General features: G+C 26.3%; 5 protein-coding genes across 8 annotated transcripts; 3 read left to right on the top strand and 2 right to left on the bottom strand.

Moving 5' to 3' along the window:
- Positions 1 to 96: 96 nt before the first annotated feature.
- Positions 97 to 1471, bottom strand: LOC122518913. 4 transcript variants are annotated; one of them, XM_043638065.1, is made up of 3 exons: positions 897 to 1471; positions 511 to 606; positions 97 to 312 (listed from the first exon to the last, which is right to left on the bottom strand). In XM_043638065.1, exons 1-3 carry the CDS (start codon positions 977 to 979, stop codon positions 153 to 155), a joined length of 339 nt encoding a protein of 112 aa, XP_043494000.1. In that variant the 5' UTR covers positions 980 to 1471; the 3' UTR covers positions 97 to 152. The 4 variants fall into 4 exon arrangements, 1 of the variants encoding a protein (XP_043494000.1); XR_006304178.1 differs by having other exon boundaries at positions 213 to 312; positions 511 to 634; positions 893 to 1471; XR_006304180.1 differs by having other exon boundaries at positions 213 to 312; positions 893 to 1471.
- Positions 1472 to 2136: 665 nt separating this feature from the next.
- On the top strand, positions 2137 to 3517 carry LOC122518901 (MATH and LRR domain-containing protein PFE0570w-like). The gene has a single exon (XM_043638048.1). It carries the CDS (start codon positions 2396 to 2398, stop codon positions 3500 to 3502), a length of 1107 nt encoding a protein of 368 aa, XP_043493983.1. The 5' UTR covers positions 2137 to 2395; the 3' UTR covers positions 3503 to 3517.
- Positions 3518 to 12039: 8522 nt separating this feature from the next.
- On the top strand, positions 12040 to 14229 carry LOC122518887 (tetraspanin-7-like). Its single transcript, XM_043638020.1, has 5 exons — positions 12040 to 12416; positions 13029 to 13217; positions 13331 to 13501; positions 13601 to 13726; positions 14022 to 14229. The coding sequence occupies exons 1-5, from the start codon at positions 12339 to 12341 to the stop codon at positions 14175 to 14177; spliced, it is 720 nt and encodes a 239-aa protein (XP_043493955.1). The 5' UTR covers positions 12040 to 12338; the 3' UTR covers positions 14178 to 14229.
- Positions 14230 to 17438: 3209 nt separating this feature from the next.
- On the top strand, positions 17439 to 19585 carry LOC122518886 (U4/U6 small nuclear ribonucleoprotein Prp31-like). The gene is made up of 7 exons (XM_043638019.1): positions 17439 to 17720; positions 17797 to 17994; positions 18079 to 18283; positions 18373 to 18542; positions 18625 to 18782; positions 18857 to 19372; positions 19443 to 19585. Exons 1-7 carry the CDS (start codon positions 17603 to 17605, stop codon positions 19545 to 19547), a joined length of 1470 nt encoding a protein of 489 aa, XP_043493954.1. The 5' UTR covers positions 17439 to 17602; the 3' UTR covers positions 19548 to 19585.
- A 457-nt stretch (positions 19586 to 20042) lies between these two features.
- On the bottom strand, positions 20043 to 21820 carry LOC122518885 (methylenetetrahydrofolate reductase). Its single transcript, XM_043638018.1, has 5 exons — positions 21215 to 21820; positions 20912 to 21132; positions 20670 to 20830; positions 20204 to 20526; positions 20043 to 20122 (listed from the first exon to the last, which is right to left on the bottom strand). The coding sequence occupies exons 1-5, from the start codon at positions 21427 to 21429 to the stop codon at positions 20074 to 20076; spliced, it is 969 nt and encodes a 322-aa protein (XP_043493953.1). The 5' UTR covers positions 21430 to 21820; the 3' UTR covers positions 20043 to 20073.
- Between the last annotated feature and the right edge of the window lie 2619 nt (positions 21821 to 24439).

The following is a 24439-nucleotide window of genomic DNA, read 5'->3' as shown; positions in this document are numbered from 1 at the left end:
CGTGATGATTTTTTATAGAAAAAGAAAAAATATAAGAAAAATGTCCATGTTTTATATTCTTATGTATATTTTTATATATACACGTATATATATATGCTCTTTTATTTTTTTTTCCCCTCGCTTCCTTGCGAACGCAAATTGTTTTTATTTCCTCACACAGTATGTCCGCCAAATTTGATAAATCTGTATATATCGTCTTCCTCCTCTTTGCGTTTTCCGTATTTCATATAACCGTAATCAAAATCTACGTTTTGCAGTTGTTTACTCGAATCTGAATGATCCCCGTCTCCAGTTTTTTCATTTCTAGCGTATCTACAATATTAATTTATTTAAAGTCACCATCGACGATATCAATAATTCGTATGAATTAATTTAAAAAAAGAAGTGAATAAAACAATACACCATACAAAAAAAACATATAGATACGAGCACAATACAATGCACGAAAAAGATGCAGGACATACGAATGATTCCTATAAAAATAGATTTTAATAGCACGTATGAGATTACCCGAGGTGTATTGGACGATTTCTTTGTATACGTTGAAAAGATATTCTGGAAACGGAAGCATCTTGTCCATGAAGTAACCATATGATTGCAAACATGCTACAGAGCACGAAAATCAGTTTCATAGCTATAATATATAATTGAAATATTATAATGCATTTCTATGGATGATGATGATGATGATGATGATGATGATTGAAGAACAAAAAATGAAATATGAAATTTATTTATAATTGTAATTTATTCTAATAAGATTTGATTGATAGTGTTTCGAAAAAACGCGACTCACATACTTTCAATTATTAATTTGAACAAACAAAATATTTCTATGGATGATGAAATTGTCAATGATTATGATTATGCATATATCATAGTAAGTACTTACTTACGTAATGATAGAAGATGGAAAACCGCGAAGCAAATGACTGATACTGCTCGTAAACACTGCCTTTTTATAGCCGAGGATCTTCATCCCCCGTCTATCATCCCGTAGGAAGGTTAAGCTCCCTGAATTTTAATTCTCTACAGTTCTAGAACGTAGGGCGATAAACAATTTTCTTTTCCCTGCAGTTGACTCAATCGGTTGTTCTTTTTTTATTCCCCAAAGGTACTCGATGATTGGCAGTTTATTGAAAATTATATTACAATCGCCCGTCTCAACGTATTTTTTTTCCTCTTATTTTTTTCCATTTTAATCTACCTCTATTTCTTTTTCATTTTTTTTTCTCCTCCTCTCTGGTCGTTGTCTTATCTTTCTGTTTGTTCGTTATTAGAGTCGAATCGTCAAAATTAATAAATATTAGTAATATTATTTTCGTTGCATTATTGTAACGCGGGTGTTGATTATCGAAAATTTATTTTTTCTAAACTTCTTTTCTTTTTTTTTTTCTTTTTTAATGTTCAATTAACATTTGTCGTATTTATAGTTTTGTTTGAAATGTCGATTGATCAGAGTTCATTTTTGTAGAATTTTAATAATAATATTTTTATAATTATTTTCTAATTTTTTTATATACAATACATATCAGAAATTGTATTAAATTTTCGAAGAATCGAAAGAATATGAATTTTTAGTCATATTGTTTCCTATAAACTCACATCAGTTCTTTTTTTAATATTGTCTTTTCTCTTTTCTTTACTTTTATTTTATTTCTTTCTACGATAAATACGTATTGCGTAGAGGCTGATAAATATTTCTACTTCTTTATTGAAAATCTTTCAAAGAAAATTTATTAAAAACGATTTTTGTTTTTATTTTATTTCTTATAAAACAGTCATATCATAAGTAAAGTTTATACAAATTTATTGTATTTATTGTTTCGCAAACTACTCTATAAACGTTTCGATTAAAAAAATTCGAAAAGAAAATTAATTCGACAAAATTATTTGATAGAAAAAGAAAAAAGAAAAACAATACCACAAATTAAAAAAATCAATCGTACTTTTTTACAAATTTATGCGGAAGACGTTAGAAAAAGAAAGTAAAAGGTAGTACTTGTCAATACTTTTCTTAATTATATATATATATATAAATGTTACGTGTTAAGAACACATTGAATTACGTGGGTAAGGTCAGGGTCAATGGAATTAAGCTTACCAACTAAGATTATTAACGGCTTCCAGAACTTTTATGGTGCTTCTTTAGGAATACTATAAATTATCGTGCTAAATTCAAAGACAAGGCATTTCCTTTGAAAACATCGTTCCCACTTTTACGTGTTAATTTTTTTGTTTGTGATTTATCACACACACACACACACATACACACGGACATACAATGTTCATTAAATCCAAAAAAAGAAAATAAACAAGAAATTAATATCAATAATGTGATTACAAGAAAACAATCAATCAAGAAGATTAAAAGAAGAACAATTTCAAATGAATAATGGCAGTAACAACGAGTTGCGAGGAAACCAACATGGTACCGTTTCATAAAGGTTTATCCGAATGGTGGAGCGAAGAAACGGAATATGTTTTTCAAAGAATCGAAAGATGGGCAGCTTTTGCAAGAGGATACAATCGATTAAGATCTGAAAGATTATCTAAGGGTCGTTTGACGATGCACGAGGAACATGACTCAAGATGGAGTATATCGTCAAATAAATTAATCATCGAGGAGGATCCATCTTGGAATCCATCGTTTCATAAACTTAAAAGAAGTCGTCGCAGATCACGCCAAGAAGAGGAAACTAAAATCAATAATTATCGTGAAAGTGTACTCGGTTATCGTTCTAATGATAATTTGGATAGCACTTGTTTAGAAAATTATAGATACGATCATAGTATTTATTTCAAGACTATCGGTGAAATTAGAAATAGCAAGAAAAATCCTACGAAAATTAATGACAATGATGATGATGATGATGATGATGATGGTTCGAAGGAAAATGTATCTTTCGATTGTGAGGATGAAGATATCGAGGTAGAAGTAAGTAAAGAAGCTGAAGAAGTTGAAGAAGTTGAAGAAATTGATGATGAAGATGATCGAACGTTCGTTTACGATTCAATAGATGATCAATTTTATCTCGACAATGATGATACAAGAGATGATTTTGAATCCAACGATAATAATGTTGGCGTATGGCCGGTCGTGGATTTGTCTAAACTCGATTTAAATTCGAAAATGTCTGAAGTATCATCGGTTGATCGTAAAAAGAACGAAGTTGAATGGACGATCGAGACGAATAATAATTATATGAAAATAAGGAAGGAAAATACCGAGGATAGGAAGGATTATCAGAGTGGAAGGTTCAATTATGAATCTAAGGATGAATTCAGAAAGGATCAAGATGGTACTACCAAAGGAATTTTAACTTTCAAGATGATTAAACATCGACCTTCGAGAATGATCGAAAGATCTACCGTTTGTGCAGATAATAATGTCATTTGGCCAGGAATACTTTTAAATTATACGAGAAATGTTGATATTAAATCATCGGAATCACCTCATCATCATCATCATCATCATCATTATTCTAATAATTTCAAATGAATGTTTTTTCATTAATAGATATGTTTTATCATTTAAATTTATTTGCTTGATCTTGTTTTTTCTACTTTATTACTTTTTATTTCAATATTTGAATTATTTATTGATTTATCGATACATTTTAATTAAACTTTTCTCAATGTAATGTTCTCAATGTAAACTATACTACAAAGGGAAAATATAACTACAAGAAAAATCAATCAATTAGATTGTAATCAGGTGTGTTACGAATTTAAACCATTTAGACGAGTGGTATGCAAGTAATATTTAAATTATTAGAAAATGATAATTGATGAAAAAGTGATACACATTGTATGATTTATTATAAAATAATAGTGACAAAAAAAGAAAGAAAATAAAAACAATAAATAAATATCCATATAATAATATTATTTTATATTTCAATTAACACATTACTTGATATTTATTGATGCACATATGAAAATATTAACACTTTTTACCCTCTTACATATGTTATTATTCACATGCACAATTAATTTTGCAAAAGTTTCAATTTTTCTTTACCATTTAATCATGTGATAGTATTAGAATATTTGTATATAGATTAATAATTTTATAAAAAGGCAATTTTTTCATTATAATTGTTTCTGGAATAAATTTTCAAAATTTCATTTTTTTTTTTCAATATTGATTGCATTAAAAAAATTTTTATTTTCTATTGAGAAACTCTACATACCCTTTAAATATGATCCGCTAAATGATGCATCACCGTAAAACGTAAACAAATACACATTTGGAAATACTTTTTTAAATATATGAATATCCAATCCATAGAATAGTCTCATACGAAAATAAGAAATGTGCATAAGAGCTATCGAATGTAGCGATAACTTCATTTCATCTTTCATTTCTTTCAATTTGATTTGAATTTTTTCCGCGCTATCGCAATGTTCATCTAAATGCACCGGGTAAACTTTTAAGGATGGATTACTAACGAAAATAAATAACACCTCTGTTTCAATTCTGCAATAATGCTTATTTAAATTAAATCGACAGACTGATAACATATCTACTATAGCACCCCAAATAAGCATTTCATTAAATGGACAGCTCCTGTATAATAAACAAAATTCTAATTATTCTTATATAATAATGGATTATTAATTATTTATAAATAATAATGTTTTATAACCAGCAATCCAATAAATCACGAAATATATCCAAAAATTTGATAAAATATTCAGACTGGGACAATATAATCAAGACAGTTGTATTTGGGTTGAATTGTTTCAGAGAACTTTTGATTTCGGCCATCATACTATTTAATTCGTTTTTCTCACGATCGTAATTGAAGCATAATTTTTTACCAAAATATTTATCCGCCAAATTTTCATTGATAAATGCATACGTTGTTAATTCTGACAAAGATTTGGTAGGGAAATTAAGCGTGAAATGAGGATTTATATCTTTTCCGTGTCGTATATTATAATAACTTTTCAAATGTATTGTGAAGCTACTAAATTGTTTGGTTCTGCAAGGACACCCTTCAAAAAATTACAATACTTTAAATATTAATATTCTGTGAAGGATAATATATATATATATTTTAATGTTCATCTTACCATCTTGTAAATTTATCTCGTCATTATTATTTGTAGAACATATTTGTAAGCAAGGTACTTTGTCGAAAAAGTTAGTTCGTCTATCTTTAAAAATCCATCGTAAACCATAATTTACTCTTAATTTATCTTCAATATAATATATACAATCTCCGAATTCGTCTTCATTCTTAGCCATCTGGTATCAAGAGCTACGATTGTAAGATCAAAATTTCATGCAAATTATTTCTACAAAGTTTATTTTATTTTCTTCAAAATATACTCGAGTATGTTCTTTTTTCTTTTCTTTTTTTTTTGTATTTAATACATTTATAATCCGAAAAGACAAAGTAAGTGTCGTACGATTTTAACAGTTTCTCACTGTATATATTATTTTAAAGATTCATACTTACAAGATTGTTTAATACTGTTGTGGAATTACGAAAGATTTTGCTGAATTTAAATAATCCTGACTGTATCAACCGTCAGATTTAACTGTTATGGAGTAATAAGTAATTACGTAGAGAACAAAGACTAGCTCATTCTAGCAACCTTAGTGTGTCGTGCTAAACTTAGTACCATATAAACAAAAATATTGTAGAACAAGTCTTCAGAAAATTAGTCCAAGTAAATTTACGTAAATAATAAATATAATACGAGGAAAATTTACCAATTAGATTATACCTATAGTAAAGACTTTATTAAATATTTTGATATTTGCTGGTAATGGAAACGGTAATTCATAAAAAAGTGATATACATTGTATGATTTATAACAAAAGGATTGCGAATAAAAAAACAGAAACAAAAACAATAAATTATAATATCTATATAATAAAATATTATTTTATATTTCAGTTAACATATTACTTGATATTTTTACGAATAACATATTAAAAAAAAACAATAAATTATAATATCCGTATGATAAAATATTATTTTATATTTCAGTTAACATATTACTTGATATTATTACAGATAACATATTACTCGTAAGCGTACAAAAAAATTTAAACGCCTTTTTTCCTCCCCCTATATATTTTATTATCCATACACACAATAAAATCTTTTGTCAAAGTATAAATTATTTCTTATACTATTTAATAATTATATAGTATTATGAAACTAGTCATTTTTCTCGGATTTTTTATAGCAACTTTATTCAGATCATCAAGTAAATCTGAAATAATCTTTCAAGATTAGATTTTTCTTATGTAAATACATAAGATATTTTTGTTTGTTATCAAAAATATACTTACCAATTAAACCGTTTATGTTAAATGATATGTCACCGTAAAATGGAAACAAACATACATTTGGAAATACTTCTCTAAATATAGATGTGTCTAATGCATACAATTCTTTTAAACGACAATAAGAAACATGCATAAAAGCTATTGGATTTGACGACATGAAGAGTGATAACGCTATTTGTCTTTTTATTCTTATAAATGTTTCTCGGATACTATTCTCGTCGTTGCAATTTTCATCTAAAAATCCCACGTAGTTTCTTATTTCTGGTTTATTTATAAAAATAAATAAGAACTTGGTATCAATTTTACAATAATTCTTATGTAAACTGAATCGACAAATTGATAGTGCATCTATTGTAGCACCCCAAGTAGTTATATCATACATTTGAATGCTTATATAAAAAAAAACATTCTAATTATTTTTAAATACTAATGAAGTATTTTTTTATGAGCTAGTATATATAAAATTTAATAAATACCGTCTCGCTACAGCATCCATTAGATCCAAAAGTTCTAAAAAAAAACAACTTTGGCATAACATAATCAAAACAACTGAATTAGGTTTACGAGTTTCGCAACATTTGTAAACCTTAACAAACAAAGTTTCTATTTCTATTTTGTCATTAACGTAATTTAAGTTTTGTTGTTCATTAGAATATTCATCTTCCATACTATGATTAATAAAAGAGAATGTTGTTAATTCTTTCAAAGATGTAATAGGAATATTAAGCGTAAAATGAGGATTAATCTCTATTCCTTGTTTTATATTATAATAACTTTTCAAATTTACTGTGAAGCTACTAAATTGTTTAGTTCTGCAAGGACACCCTTCAAAAAATTACAATACTTTAAATATCAATATTCTGGAGGACAATATATATATTTTAATGTTTATCTTACCACTTGGTAAATTCACGTCATATTTATCATTTATAAAACATATTTGTAAGCAAGGTATTTTATTAAAAAAGTTTATATTGTGTCTATCTTTTAAAGTCCATTGTATACGATGATTAAATTTTAATTCATCTATAATACAATGTGTAAAATTTCTCATTGCTTTTTCATATGTAGCGAAAACATACCATAATCTACGATTGTAAAATAATATTTCAATACAATTTATCATGTAAATACATTTGCAGCATTAAAATATAATTTAATATTTTCTAAAATGAGATGTAAATATATTTTGCATACTTAACATAATGATACCTGCTAACTTGAGCAATATTTTGAAGTTCATCACTATTATAATAACGTAGAGATAATAATAAAGCTGCGTTCGCGTCTTCGTCCATTTTTTAAATAGCGTACAAGATAATACACTTTAAAAATCCGACTATTGTACTTATGTCTATGAATTGGTATGAAGTGTTTCCCTTTTTTTGCAGTTTTCTTGTAATCGCGAATAAATCATTTAATATCTAAAAATTGTATACCGTGTGAATTATTTTTTCTACTATTGATTTAATTATCTTATGGGTTATACGCAATGTATACAAATTATTTATAAACAATTATTTATTTGATGTATATTTAATTTCCTAATAACAATATACGTGATCATGTTTTACTTCATTATTAATAAATTTATAGTTAGAAAACATAAAAATTCTGTAATCTCCGTATTTAAAAGTTTCTCGATATATATATTATCATATTTTCAAGATTTTAACTTACAAGAAAAGTATGTTTTACCCTGTTGTGGAATAATGAAAGATTTTTCTGAATTTAAATTATTCTTACTGTATCAACTGTCGGATTTAACTGTTACGGAATAATAAGTAGTCTGTTGAGAAAACGAATACTAGTTCATTCTCGCGACCGTAATGTGTCGTGCTAAGCTTAGTACCATATAAACAAAAATATTATAAAACAAGAATTTAGAAAATTTGTCGCTGTAAATTTATGTAAATGATAAATGTAATATAAGGAAAATCTACCAATTAGATTATATCTATAGTAAAAACTTTATTAGGTATTTTGATATTTGCTGGTAATAGAAACGGTAATTCATAAAAAAAGTGTTACACATTGTATAATTTATAACAAAAGGATTGCGAATAAAAAAACAAAAACAAAAACAATAAGTTATAATATCCATATAATAAAATATTATTTTATATTTCAGTTAACATATTACTTGATATTTTTACGGATAACATATTAAAAAAAACAATAAATTAAAATATCCGTATGATAAAATATTATTTTATATTTCAGTTAACATATTACTCGTAAGCGTACAAAAATATTAAGCTCGTTTTTTCCTCTTCCTATATATTTTATTATCCATACACACAATAAAATCTTTTGTCAAAGTTTAAATTATTTCTTATACTATTTAATAATTTGATAGTATTATGAAACTAGTCAATTTTCTACTATTTTGTCTTTTAATTCGTGTCCGATCAAAAAGTAAACCTGTAATAATCTTTCAAGATTAGATTTTTCTTATGTAAATACATAAGATATTTTTGTTTGTTATCAAAAATTTACTTACCAGTAAAACGGTTTGTGTTAAATGATTTTTCACCGTAAAATGGAAACAAACTTACATCTGGGAAAACTTCTTTAAAAACAAGTATGTCTAATGCACACAATTCTTTTAAACGACAATAAGAAATATGCATAAGAGCTATTGAATTTGACGTTAACGTTACTTTTTCTTTTATTCTTTTAAGTTCTGTTTCGATTCTATCCGCGTTGTAGTATTGTTCATCTAAAAATCCCACATAGGATTTTATTTCTGGTTTATTTATCAAAACAAATAAGAACTTCGTATCAATTTTACAATAATTCTTATTTAAATTAAATCGACAAATTGATATTTCATCTATTATAGCAATCCAAACAGTCATTAGATACATTTGAATGCTTATATAACAAAAAAATTCTAATTAGTTTTAAAAATACCAATGAAGTATTTTTTTATGAGCTAGTATATATAAAATTTAATAAATACCGTCTCGCTACAGCATACATTATGTCCATAAATTCTAAAAAAAAACAACTTTGGCAAAATATAATAATAACAATTGAAAAAGGAGTACGAGTTCGGCAAACATTGACAAATTTACGAAACAAAGTTTTCATTTCTATTTTGTCATTAAAGTAATTTAAGTTTTGTTGTTCATTAGAATATTCATCTTCCATATTATGATTAAAAAAAGAGAATGTTGTTAATTCTTTCAAAGATGTAATAGGAATATTAAGCGTAAAATGAGGATTAATCTCTATTCCGTGTCGTATATTATAATAACTTTTCAAATTTACTGTGAAGCTACTAAATTGTTTAGTTCTGCAAGGACACCCTTCAAAAAATTACAATACTTTAAATATCAATATTTTGGATTATAATATATATATTTTAATGTTTATCTTACCACTTGGTAAATTCACGTCATATTTATCATTTATAAAACATATTTGTAAGCAAGGTATTTTATTAAAAAAGTTTATGTTGTGTCTATCTTTTAAAATCCATTGTATACGATGATTAAATTTTAATTCATCTATAATACAATGTGTAGAATTTCTCATTGCTTTTTCATATGTAGCGAAAACATACCATAATCTACGATTGTAAAATAATATTTCAATACAATTTATCATGTAAATACATTTGCAGCATTAAAATATAATTTAATATATTCTAAAATGAGATGTAAATATATTTTGCATACTTAACATAATGATACCTGCTAACTTGAGCAATATTTTGAAGTTCATCACTATTATAATAACGTAGAGATAATAATAAAGCTGCGTTCGCGTCTTCGTCCATTTTTTAAATAGCGTACAAGATAATACACTTTAAAAATCCGACTATTGTACTTTTGTCTATGAATTGGTATGAAGTGTTTCCCTTTTTTTGCAGTTTTCTTGTAATCGCGAATAAATCATTTAATATCTGAAAATTGTATACCGCGTGAATTATTTTTTCTACTATTGATTTAATTATCTTATGGGTTATACGCAATATATACAAATTATTTATAAACAATTATTTCTTTGATGTATATTTAATTTCCTAATAACAATATACGTGATCATGTTTTTCTTCATTATTAATAAATTTATAGTTAGAAAAGATAAAAATTCTGTAATCTCCGTATTTAAAAGTTTCTCGATATATATATTATCATATTTTCAAGATTTTAACTTACAAGAAAAGTATGTTTTACCCTGTTGTGGAATAATGAAAGATTTTTCTGAATTTAAATTATTCTTACTGTATCAACTGTCGGATTTAACTGTTACGGAATAATAAGTAGTCTGTTGAGAAAACAAATACTAGTTCATTCTCGCGACCGTAATGTGTCGTACTAAGCTTAATACCATATAAACAAAAATATTGACAAATATTCAGATAATTTGTCCAAGTAAATTAATCTAAAAGATACATGTAGTACGAGAAAAATCTACAAATTGAACTATAATTAGGTGATACAAATTTGAACCGTTTAGACGAGTTCTATCTTCAATAATATATTTAAAGACTATATATATATATATATACTGTTTGCTGGTCTCAATAGTCTAAGAAACTATGCTGTAAAACATTATCACACAATTTGTGTGATTAGTATATATATATATTTAAATGAAACTATTTAATTACTTACAAAATATCTATTACATTCAGCATTTACTCTTGGCTACCTTTACATATGTGTAAAACTATGAAATTGGAATTTAATTATAGTTTTACTGTGTTTCTCTAACTGCTAGTCATTAAAATTGGATTATCTGATATTCCTATATAATTTTACCATAAATTTAACGATAGTAACATTTGAATTGAATTATTTAGTTATTCTGTATAAAAAATTATTCTAACGTATCTCTCATTCTAATTAATAATAATTATAATAATAATAATAATTATTAATTATAATAATAATATATATATATATTATTATAAATATTATAATATTATAAATATATAATTATTATATTATATATAATATAATAAATATATAATAATAATAATAATAATAATTATAATTATTAATAATATTAGAAAAATGATTATATAAAATAATGATTATAAAATCATGTTGCCAAATTAAAATAGTGAAATCCTCGCTTGATATTATGTGCATATAATACTTCTACGATTTCTTATTTACTTCTTATTACGTGTTAGTCGAGATAATAGTAGGTTTACTACACTTTTACCTATCGTTATCCGATCAGCCAATTAACATCGCTCAAAATAAAAGTTATAAAAGGTGAAGAAAGATCGATATAGCTTATCCATGAAGAATAACCTTTTCCATCTAACACAATTTTTTAAATTTTATCTTAAACATCGTATCGATATCCTCTTCCCCTTTCAACAACAACAAAGATATATACTCTCCAACCCTAAACAAAATATATATATCTTGTATTAAAAAGGTACAAAATAAAAACAAAACACTGAACAAAAATTTGATTTCTAAATAAAATAATTCAAACAGTAACGTGCGTGAGATCGATTGGAGTATATGAGAAAAAATATAAATATGAAAGTTATTTTTTAAAATAATAATAATAATAATAATAATAATATTTGGATTGTAAAAAAAATACGAATAATAATAAAATGACGATTAAACAAATGGAACAGCTCGGCATATGTTCGTTAAAATGTGAAAATTATTATGTAAGATTTAAATTGCGCATGCTCGCAATCTAACTCAAAGGATTGGATGAACTCTGCGTGGAGGAGTGAAGAGGGTGAATTGCGACTAGAATCGATCCTAACTTTTGTTAGTGGGAAGAGTACTACTACGTATGTTCAACGAAAGGTGAACCGAGTGTATGTTCAGTTGACTTGAGTTGAGTTCAGTTGAGTCGCGAACGTGACGTGTCATTTTACATTGGCCAGTAGTCAAAGAAAAATCTATTTAACGAGAAATAAAAGGGAAAAAGGGGTAGACAAATTTCCAAGGAAACAAAACTCAGGAGAAGAAGCTTGCGAAGAAGAAGAGGAGGAGGAGGAGGAGGAGAAAAAAGAAGATAATTAAGAAGAAAGATGAGCATAAGATTGGAAACCGTTGCCACGATGGCCTGCATGAAGACTCTCCTAATATTATTTAATTTTGTATTCTGGGTAAGAGAAATGATCATTTGAATATTTCAACTTATTTGGGGTGAAACTTAACGTTTTGAGGCATAGATTATGTATTTTTAAGAAATTATTTATGTCCTCGATTGTTTTGGGGGGGTTGATTATTTTATAATTGCATTGAGTACTTTTAATGTACAAATTAATAGGGTTTGTTAATAAAATTGCAATTAATTTTGTTAGAGCCAACTGTTGCGCAACAGTTCGCAATTTCGTGACCCTTAGTGGTATCTACCTGTCGACGTGTCCGAGACACTAGTTGATTCTAAACTATTTGTTTTACGGTCAATCAATCGATCAGAATAAAGAAATACGAATCAACGATGTAGGAAGAAACGGACGAACGGATAATAGTGTATTGTCCTCGAGTCAAACAGCAAACAAATCGATATTGTTTGTCACTGTAATTAAACGAATCCTATATTGGTTTTTTCTATTCTCTTTCTTTTCATTATTTTACCTTTCATTTAAACGATACGGGATAAGAATTTGTTTTCAAAGTTTTCATTTAATTCGCTAATATTTTTCATTAAAACAATTATTGATATTTATTTGAATAAGTACTATCTTGTTCTTTTTTTTTATGGGGGAGAGTAGGCATCTGGTATGCTGATGCTGTGTATTGGAATATGGATGCGTGTCCAACTTCGAGATTACGTTAATACTAATGACGAAGCAAGTGGAACTGCACTGTTAGCTCTTGCAAGTCTTGGTGCAATTTTAGCACTTGCAGCAACGTTAGCATGTTGTTGTACTGCTCGTGGACATCCTGCTTTACTTTATTTGGTAAGAAAAAAAAGAACGAAAAAAATTCAAACAAAAATTTCAACTAGACAACAATAAAAAAACAAAAAAAAAAAAATAGACAATAAAATTTTCGTTGATTATCAAATTCACAGTACGGAGCTTTCTTAGCGGTGGTAGCATTGTTAGAACTCGGCGTGGGTGCTTCGATTTATGCTTATCGTACGTCCTTGAACGAAGGATTTGAACAAGGATTAAACGATAGCATAACAGCTTATGCTCATGATCCGAAAAAACGTTCCCATCTCGATACCATTCAATCTACCGTAAGTAATTTTTCATACATTTTTTTTTGTATGTATTGATAATAATAATAATAATAAAATAATCAAATTTACAATAAAATATTATTTTGTTCGTTGCAGTTACATTGCTGCGGAAGCAAAGATTATACCGACTGGTTGAACACGAATCCACCAAATATTCCAATATCCTGTTGCAAAGTACAAGAGGAATGTAACCCTTTTAATACAGAGAACATTTATACCGAGGTATTGTTTAAACAAATTAATTAAACTAATTAAAATTAATAATAGAGGGTGTCCTATAAGTGGTGGTACAAGTGGTACAATTTTCAAATTTATTGTTCTCAAAAACAAAGGCTTGTATGAACAAATGTTATTCTACATTGTTGACTTAGTTTTTTTATGCAGTATCACCCTTTACTCGTTTGTACCACCAATTACAAGCCACTCTATATACATATATATATATATGATAAAAATTATTTTTAAATCATAATAATATAATATAATATAAAAAGATATTTTTCTTTTTTTATTATAGGGTTGTTACAATCTCGTATTAACTTTCATTAACAGTAATATTGGATTAGTAGCTGGCACGGCTATTGGGGTTGCATTCTTCCCATTGATCGGTGTATTTTTAGCATGTTGCTTGGCTAATAATATTAATAAGGCGAAATACGAACAGGTTGCCTAGGTCATGAATTGTTTAAGGAAAAATTGTATCCGATAAAAGTGGAAGGATTGAAGAAAGAATGAAGAAATGACTAAGACTAAGATTAACGAAAGTATAAGATTAGAACGAAGAAAGAATTTAAAAAAAGAAAAAAAGAAAGAAAGCAAGTTATTTGTAAGAAAGAAATTTGCTAATTGAAAAATGATCCAACGATTGCGATTAAGCTTTTAATTCAATAACATTTTATTATTTGCAATTATCCGATAAAATTTCTAACACATATTAGAGATTAGTTTAACGCATGATATCATTCGATTTCGTGTAAAAGATTTTAAAATACTGACGAACGTAAGAACGAATCTGAATACACCAATTAGTCATTAATATTCAAAGTTCATTCAATTTTATTCAAAATCAGTGTTTCAGATAAACATATTTATATATATATATATATACATACAGTGAGTTATAGAAGTATTCGTAGCCAAATTCTCACTGTTAATTTGCTTGTAAATTAAACTTTCAAAATTCTGTTACACAGACTTATTTTGAGATTATTTAATTTTCTTAAATTGATATCAATTTTATAAGTTCTATTTAAAAGTTGAATGATCCTATAATACGTTTCTGTGTATGAGAATTTGGGAAGATTGCATTACAAACAAATATCAATCGTTTCGAATTGACGACGAGCATACGAATACTTCTATGATTTATTGTAAATATAATATAATATGCAATAGGTAAAAAAAAAGAATTTGCATAGCTCATTGTACTACAATTCCATTTTATTTTTCCACCACACGAATCTTTTATCATCCGACCCAAAAACGCAATTCCAAAATTCTACTGGCTTGTCTTTTGATTACAAATATGAAACACGATTATTTTATAAATTATAATTATACAATATAAACTAAGAAAAAGTATGGTACGATCCTTCTAAAAATATTTTCTTTACATTCTTATCGTTTCAATTTGCCAAAAAGTGATTTCCAAACAATTATCACGGGAACGCCAATGTGCAAATATTTGTTTATCTATAGAATGTTTCTTTTATTAATAACGTTATGAGATTTCTGTCAACATATATTGCTATTGTTTGTAAAAGATAATTCAATTAATTCATTATTAATATTCTGCTTATTCGAATAGAGTTACTTGAAGAAAACGAGCTATGCAAATATATTTTGTTACCTACTGTATGTCTGTTATGTGATATCAACGATATCGCATTAAAAGAAATTCTATATCTATTTAGCATGCTATATATTCAATTTGCTTCCAATTAAATTACCAGTGTCATTATATAATATGTCTATGTATATATATTTTCATTTTTATTATATCACTTATACAATAATAATAATAATAATAATAATAATAATAATAATATGAATAATATGAATAATATTAATAATAATCACGTTTACCTTTCTGGCAAAGTATAAGGAAAGTTTTATGAACAATTTCGATTTTAATAAATATTTTTTTTTTGTCAATATGACGTTTCAGATATATCGCTTATACAAATATATACATACATATATATATTGTGCTGTTAGATATTTGATAGTAAAGAAAAAAAGAAAAAAAGAAAATAAAATAAGAAAGACGGTAAAATAAAATTTTAACGAAACTGAAGTAAATTATTAAAGAGATAAAGGAGAGAGAGAGAAAGAGAGAGAAAGAGAAAGTTAAATTTTAAGAATATTTATAATAATTTTATTTATATTGAAAATATTTCTGTATCATTGTATATATATTTTTTTTAATTTAATTTAATTTATTTTGTGATTAATCACTACACTTTTATTTGATACCATCATACTACCATATAGAAAAGAAGATTAATTAAAATAGTGAGATGTTATTAACGTTTCATTCGAAGAATTTATTTTTATAATGAAAACCACACACACAAGTTGACATATATAACTTTGATTATATTAATATATATATAATATTTTTGGGACATTCTATAACGTGTTTCATTGTATCGCTTTAAATGTGTTTAATATTAAAAAAAAAAAAAAAAAAAAAACAACAAAAATATTATTTAAATAAAAACTATGTATGTACAACACAATTTTCAAGTTCCTAAGAATATATTTAAAAATTTCGTTTGAAGGATGATAGAAAAAAAAGAAAATGAAACCAAAGAAATAAAAACGCGGTTGTCGTAATTATTTTTTATATTTTTTTTTATCGTTAAGTATATTCTTTATCGTTAAGAATTTTTCAATATGAAATTGATATATGTATATACGTAAAAATTCATGTCTTCTCCTTAAAATCTTTCATCAAATGCATGTAATCTCTTATCTTTATGTGTTTCTATATATAAAAACTAGAAAACAAAAAAAAAAAAATTAAAACAATCTAAATAAGTATTACAAAAGTATTTCAAGCGGACTTTGTCATATTCGAATCTCCGTACGATGAATGTAAACTCTGCTTTTGAAACAAATTTTTGCTTTTTGAATGGTATTTTGAGAATCTTTCTAATTGTGACTTTGAAACAAAGTTGACGAGATAAGAAATAAATAATAATCTCGATAACTATTTAATATCTGTTATAAAATTTGATATAAATTTTATTATATTTTTATTATATTATATTAAAATCTTGAATAAAGTGCAAACAATTAATCAAATATTCCATTTTCACAGATCAGAGTTTAACTATACACAAATAAGTGGGTAGGTTGAAAAGTTTTGAGCCCCAATTAAAGAAAAAAACATTTTTATTTTTAACAAAAAGTAGCTGTTAGTTTGGTTGAAAAAAAATTTTTTTTATGTTAGACTCAAAACTTTTCAACTCACCCACGTACATGCACGCACACTCAAATATGCGTACGTATATGTATGTATATGTATAAAATATATATTAAACAATATATATTAAAATATATTTATTATATGCGTATATTCTATATATATATATAATATTATAATATTATTAAAATTTATTATATATATATAAATTATATCTCAACAACCAATCAGCATTACAAGAAAGTTTTCTAATAATAGTTAAACAATTAAATTTCATTTGTATGCAATTTTACGTTTAAATACAAGCATTTAACAAATTTAATTATGCGATAAATAAAATTATCCATATCAAAATTATTTCATTCATTTGTAAAACTTTAATGATCCCCTTAATTATAATGTTATAATAATAATCTATTATTTTTTAATTACATATACCAAATTCTTAATCTGTAATACTATTTATAATTATGATTAATTTTGATATGATTAAAAATTTATAATTAATAAAATTGTTAATTGAAATCAATAATTATTTTCGATCATGCTGACATCTAACGTTGCTTTTTCCATTTAAATTTACTATGCACATACACATACACACACAGTGTTGATTTCTGTTATTTAATATTGAAATAAAGAATTTAAAGGGAATATAGTAAACAATCATGTCTCTTGCCGATGAATTATTAGCAGATTTAGAAGAAAATGATGACTCTAATCGAATGGTGGAAGAACCAGAACCTAATTTTATTCCCCCAAATATATCCAAATCTATTGAAGAAGGTTAGTTTTTACTTTACATTGTTTGTAAATAATTGTTTATATATCCATAATTCTAATCAATTTATTTTTTATCTAGAAGTAAAAGTTTCTTCTGTGAAAGAATTGGCAAAACTTTGCGACTCAGAGCAATTAAAAAAGATTATGCGTGAAATAGAAAAATACAGTAAATTACCAAGAAAGTCAGCAGATATTATAGGCCCCGTTGAATCTGATCCAGAATATCAATTAATAGTTGAAGCTAATAATATGGCAGTCGATATCGATAATGAAATTGGTAACTTATTTGTTTAAACTAATATTGTTTATTATACTGATCTATTTCCTTATTATTAATTTATTTATTTTGTTTTATATGTAGCTACAATACATAGATTCACACGAGACAAATATTCAAAAAGATTTCCAGAATTGGAATCATTGGTAGTTGGACCTTTGGAATACGTTATGACTGTACGAGAACTTGGAAATGATTTGGATAAAGCGAAGAATAATGAAACCCTACAACAATTTCTTACACAAGCTACTATTATGGTTGTTTCTGTCACAGCTTCTACAACGCAAGGGTAATTAATTTATATATTTTAGATATTACTATATTATTTTGAAATTCTTACAATTATATTCAGATTTCTGTTATTATGTTTTATTAAAGACAGTTGTTAAGCGAAGAAGAAAAAGAAGCTATATGTGAAGCCTGCGATATGGCAGTAGAGTTAAATAATTGTAAATTAAAAATATTTGAATATGTCGAAAGTAGAATGGCTTTCATTGCGCCTAATCTTTCTGTAATTGTTGGAGCATCTACAGCTGCTAAAATTATGGGTATGTGTTTATTCGAAGCATTTCATAATTTAAAATGATAAATTAAATTTAGAAGATCTAACATATGTAAATGATTTATTAGGTGTTGCTGGAGGTTTAACAAAATTATCCAAAATGCCAGCATGCAACGTGTTAGTCTTGGGATCTCAAAAAACTACACTTTCTGGTTTCTCACAAATGGCAAGTCTACCTCACACAGGATTTATATATTATTCTGATATCGTTCAAGAAACACCACCTGTAAGTCCTATTCTAATCACAAAAATACTTTCCTACTAGTAAAGTAATAAAAATTAACTACCAAACCATTTTAGGATTTGCGAAGAAAAGCAGCAAGACTAGTTGCATCGAAAGGAACATTAGCTGCACGTGTGGATGCTTGTCATGAAAGTACGGATGGTCATATTGGACAATTATTCCGTGATGAGATAGAAAAGAAATTAGATAAATTACAAGAACCACCACCTGTTAAATTTATAAAACCTTTACCCAAACCTATTGATCCAAGTAGAAAGAAGCGTGGTGGAAAACGTGTTAGAAAAATGAAGGAACGTTATGCTATCACAGAATTTAGAAAACATGCAAATAGAATGAATTTTGCGGATATAGAAAACGATGCTTATCAGGAAGATCTTGGATATACCAGAGGTACAATTGGAAAAGCAGGAACAGGACGTATTAGATTACCTCAAATAGACGAAAAGACAAAAGTTAGAATTTCGAAGACGTTACAAAAGAATTTACAGAAACAACAACAATGGGGTGGAAGTACAAGCGTTAAGAAACAAGTCTCAGGAACGGCTTCGAGTGTAGCATTTACACCATTGCAGGTATAATTTTATAAATATTTTAAAATTCATTTATTGTAATTATTTAATTATATTTTATCATTTATCGTAGGGCTTGGAAATTGTTAATCCACAAGCTGCAGAGAAGAAAGTAAACGAAGCTAATGCTAAATATTTCTCCAATACAGCTGGTTTCTTAAAAATTAAGAAACCTTAATATAAATTTTTATCATATATATCATAATATATATTTTTATCATATAAATATTTGTATATATATATAAATAAATCTAAAAGCATGAATTAACACTTATGCATATATATATATTTTACAAAGGTATAAGTCTATTTTTGAAAAAAAATTAAGATAATATATATATAATATTTTGATGTTTGAATATTTTAATTAATTTATAATTAATTTCATTTAAAAATAGATTTATACTACTTTAATAATGACGAATTTCTTGAAAATAATAAGCATTTCTATATGATCTAGCAACTAATTTATCAAAAAATTATCTACAAAAAACGAAAAAAAAGAGAACATCTTAATCGCGATTACTCCGACCATATTTGTAACGAAAATAATTTCAAATAAATAAATTTATAAAATAATATATAAGAAATAATATAATACTATATAGAAGACATACTTATACGATAGTTAAAGAAAGGAATCTAATCTAAAATAAAAAAACATATATTTTTAGAATTAAATGTTATAAATCTTTTAGATTTAATTAGTAAATTAGATTCAATCGATTACATAAATTTTGAATCATTGGTATTCTGTAAAATAAAGAAAAAATATGTTTTATATATATATACAATAAAGAATGATAATAATTATAAAAAATGATTATTAATTACTTATTTAATGTAAAGAAATGAAAACCATAAGAAGCTTGACATTCGATGATATCCTTAATTAAATTGATTGTTAATTCAATTCCAAATTCTTTAACTTCTTCGTCATTATCCTTTATTGTTTCTAAATGATTTAATATATTATTTGGTATATTTAATTGACAGATATTAGTCATTCTTTTTAAAGATTCGTATTCCAATATAGGAAAGATTCCAGGAATAATTGGAACTGTTATTCCAATATTTCTACAGTCATTGACAAAGTTTATAAAAGTATTGGATTCGAAAAATATTTGCGTTATAATAAAATCTGCACCTGCGTCAACCTGTAAAGTAATTGATATCAATTTATTATATGATATCAATGTATTTATCATTTATAAACTTTACATAGCTTTAATAAGATTTAATGTTTTTTTGTTCTATTTCAATCTGAACTTTAAAATATAAATTAGATATAAATTCATACTTTTGCTTTTAAATAAAAGAGATCAAGATCTTTGCTTGGTGATAACGGATGCATATTAGGATAACCCGCAACACAAATACTAAATTCTTTACCATAATGTGATCTAATAAATTTAACTAAATCAATGGCATGTGGAAAATCACCATCTTCAAGTATCGAATCTGAAATTTGCTTAATTCATTAAAAATATATAATTTATGACCTACATAAATAGAATAATAAAGAATATTTATGTTGTTTACCTCCTAAAAGAGCAAAAATATTTCTTATTCCAAGATTATAAGCTGTTTTTAATATTGCTTCTACATTACATCGTTTTAAACCTTTAGCTGCTACATGTAATAATGTATTAGGAGGAAACTGTTTAACAATATTCAAAGGTAAATAAAAATTTGTAGCACTCTTGGTATTCCAAGTTAAAGCATAAAATACAGGAGAATACTTGTCCATCTCTGCGAAAAATCTAAGTTCCAATATTTTTTTAAACGTTTGTTTTTTTTTTGAGAATATATGAAATAAATATTCTTTATTATTATTATATTAACCTTTTAAAAATATCTTTAGGTTCTTTTATTGGAAATAATTCAAAGCTATAGAATATTTCTTTTTTATTAATTTTTTCATTAATAACTTGCCGCAGATCAACCAACTCATTAATATGTTCATTTAATCGATAATTACTAATCATTACATCACCGTTATCACTGTTGTTTACATTTTCTTCAAATGTTTCTTCTATTCCTGCTATGAAACTCCTCATTATTAATTCTTACTTAAAATATCAAAGCAAAATGAAAACTCAAACTGTTTAGTTATCTACAAAAATATACGAGTATACTAGCTTATCTATTAATTATGCAATATACTTATTAAACTTATCAAAAAGTGGGCGATAAAATATATATTGAACCTTATGTTGTATGTATAGAATGCCTTATGATAAGAAATAATATTTCTTAGCATTTTATTCATAGCATGGCTAACTTGTTGATCAGAATTATTTTATACTTGCATAACAAGTGATGCATATTCGATTACTTATTATCTGTAAATCCTACTTCTATGAATTACCTCCTGAGACTAATTATTTTTTATATAGAGAACCTAAGTTTATTATGACTTTTTAAAATTAAATTGATAAATACAATAAATCTATGTTATCCTCATTAATCTTCTTTTTACTAATTGAAGGAATAATAAAATGACATTTTCTTACACCCCTGACATTTCTCACTGGACTTAAAAGTGCAGTGTATCCAAGTGATCATTCAAATAATAATCGTGTACATTGTAGCTTGACTCTTGTGATCCAACGAGAACTAATTTTTTCAACAAGGCAAGGCGAATTATAAAGAAAGGTCTACAAATAATTTAAAAAAAAATAATCATGTACTATAGATATAATATATCGTAGTCGGTTCTGGTAATCTCAGTTGTAACGTTATATGATTAAAGTAATAAAAATTAAATAATTAAAGAAATGCAAACTAATGTAAAGCTTACGTATCGTATAACTGGAAAATGATCTGAAAAAATTATAATTATTATACAAGAAAATTGTACTTTTAGAATAAAACTAAATAATGTATCCTACATTAATATTTGTAAAAGATTATTCTTATAGATTAGAATTTAAAACAATGTAATTATCATATTTAGTTTTCGTGTGTGCCTTCAGAAATGCGTTTTAAAAATTAGCCATAATATAAGAGCTCAAGTAAAAAAATATTAAAATGAGTAGATGATAAATCCGACGATGATCACCTGCAACAAAAAGAAAAATATATTAATCATACAATCAAGTGATAAAATTGCCTGACATATAAATCGTCCCATTCGCAGATGCACTTTTCTCTCAATTAAATTCTTTATTTATTTTTATCAAATCTCTATTTTTAATTTAAAATTAAATTTAAAAGCGTGATTTTAAATTATAAAATGTAATAATAAAGAAATAGGAAAAGTAAAAATATTAAGCTATTAAAAAAAATAATATCTATTAATTATTATAAAATACTTTTAAACTATACGTTATAAATAAATGAAAATAAATTGCAAATTTAATAAAAATCGAGCACAATGAAAAATCATAAGGTCGAAACAAGAAAAAAGAAATTGCTTTAATATTAACCGAACGTTAATTAATCTTCAAAATTTAATAATACGGAAATTTTAATATATTTGACTCTAACTAAACACATATGCATCTTTTGGACGACAGAGACACAAATTTGGTGCCTCAAGGAGATGGAATGGTCCATCATCTCCAATTACAACTATAAATTAATGACGAGCAAGCAAGTAACATAATAAAATATAAAATATGACTAGAGAACTATTCTCGAAAAGTTCGAACTTGCTGTTGGACTTTTGAAAATAGCTCAATAGTCTATGTAGTTGCCCTCTTCAGCCACATTTAAGTGGGGGCCTCTTCGGCATAAGCCTCTTCGGCATTTAGCCTCTTCTTTCTTCATGCCCTAAACTCTGCTGTGAGGCTTTTTTTAAGCGCATTTTACAATAGAAATAGTACAGTTACATTTACTCGAATGCCTCAACAGATATTTGATCTAATCGATGAACCTATTATTAACGCTTTGCATTTAAAAAATTAAATAATATCGAAGAAAAGCAAAAACTTTGTCATACATCATATGGTCTTACTTTTTTACTCGACCACTTTTATCTTTTATCTTTACTCTACTTTGTATTTACTATACATATATAACAAATGAAGTATTCAGTAGGAATTACTATAGAGCAAAGCGTTAATATACTTAATATTAAGTAAGTATCCAACGTATTCAGCTATCTTTATTTTTTCGAAAAAAAATTAATTTTTAAGAAAACGCAAAGACTTTTGAACCGTTCGATACTGATTTATATCTCGCAGTACAGAGTATCAGCAATACATGGAAAAAATATAAAAAATATTTAAATGATAAATGAATCTAAAGGTTGCTGAAACTTTGTATAATATCCGAAGAAGAAATTGTCCACTCCTGAGTGGAAATTACAATCGCGCGACTTCTCCGGTCTCTACCTACTTACAAATTAAATAAACATTCAAACCTAAGTATGCTACCTGCCCATAAATTGGCAATATGTAAAAAGATCAAACATACATGCATACCCACCCACCCACTCCACGATTCTCACACATACCACCAGGGTGCAAAAGCCTAAACTAGAGAGCATGCCCCGGGGCACCTCCGACACCCTAGTTCAAACGCGTGTTTTCTAAACTTATGGGAGTACGTACCAATTGCTGTAATCGTCTGCCAAGGCTAATGATTATTGCATAAATGACTAATGCAAAAATACAAGTATACACTAGTATATATGCATACTAGTTATATACGAGTATATCATAGTTTCCACAAATAAATGCGGTAAACTCTACTATGCAAAACGATTGTTAAAGAAAAAAAAAAAATTCGTATCGTACGCGTGACTCTACAAGTTATTTTTATTCAATAACTTTAAAAAATAATAAGCGCGGGGTATTACGTATCGCGAAACGATGTACAATGCACATACCTAGCGCACACACAAGTGCAATGTACACCGTGCAATCACTAGCACAATGACAGCCGCCAATATGGGGGGAAAAACTTAAAACTAAACCCATACTAACCGTTTCTCACCCATACGAGTAGCACCTGGGCACACGCATAGATGAGAACGCAGAAAGTATAGGGGGGAGAAACGGGAGATTAGTACATTAGAAGCTGAAAATCCTGATCTAAAAAATATGATTAAATACATATAAA

The sequence above is a fragment of the Polistes fuscatus genome, unplaced genomic scaffold (genome assembly GCF_010416935.1).
Source record: "Polistes fuscatus isolate 324 unplaced genomic scaffold, CU_Pfus_HIC Scaffold27, whole genome shotgun sequence".
NCBI lineage: Eukaryota > Metazoa > Arthropoda > Insecta > Hymenoptera > Vespidae > Polistes > Polistes fuscatus.
Note: the sequence above shows the minus strand (reverse complement) of the source record. Positions and strands in the feature narration are given on the sequence as shown.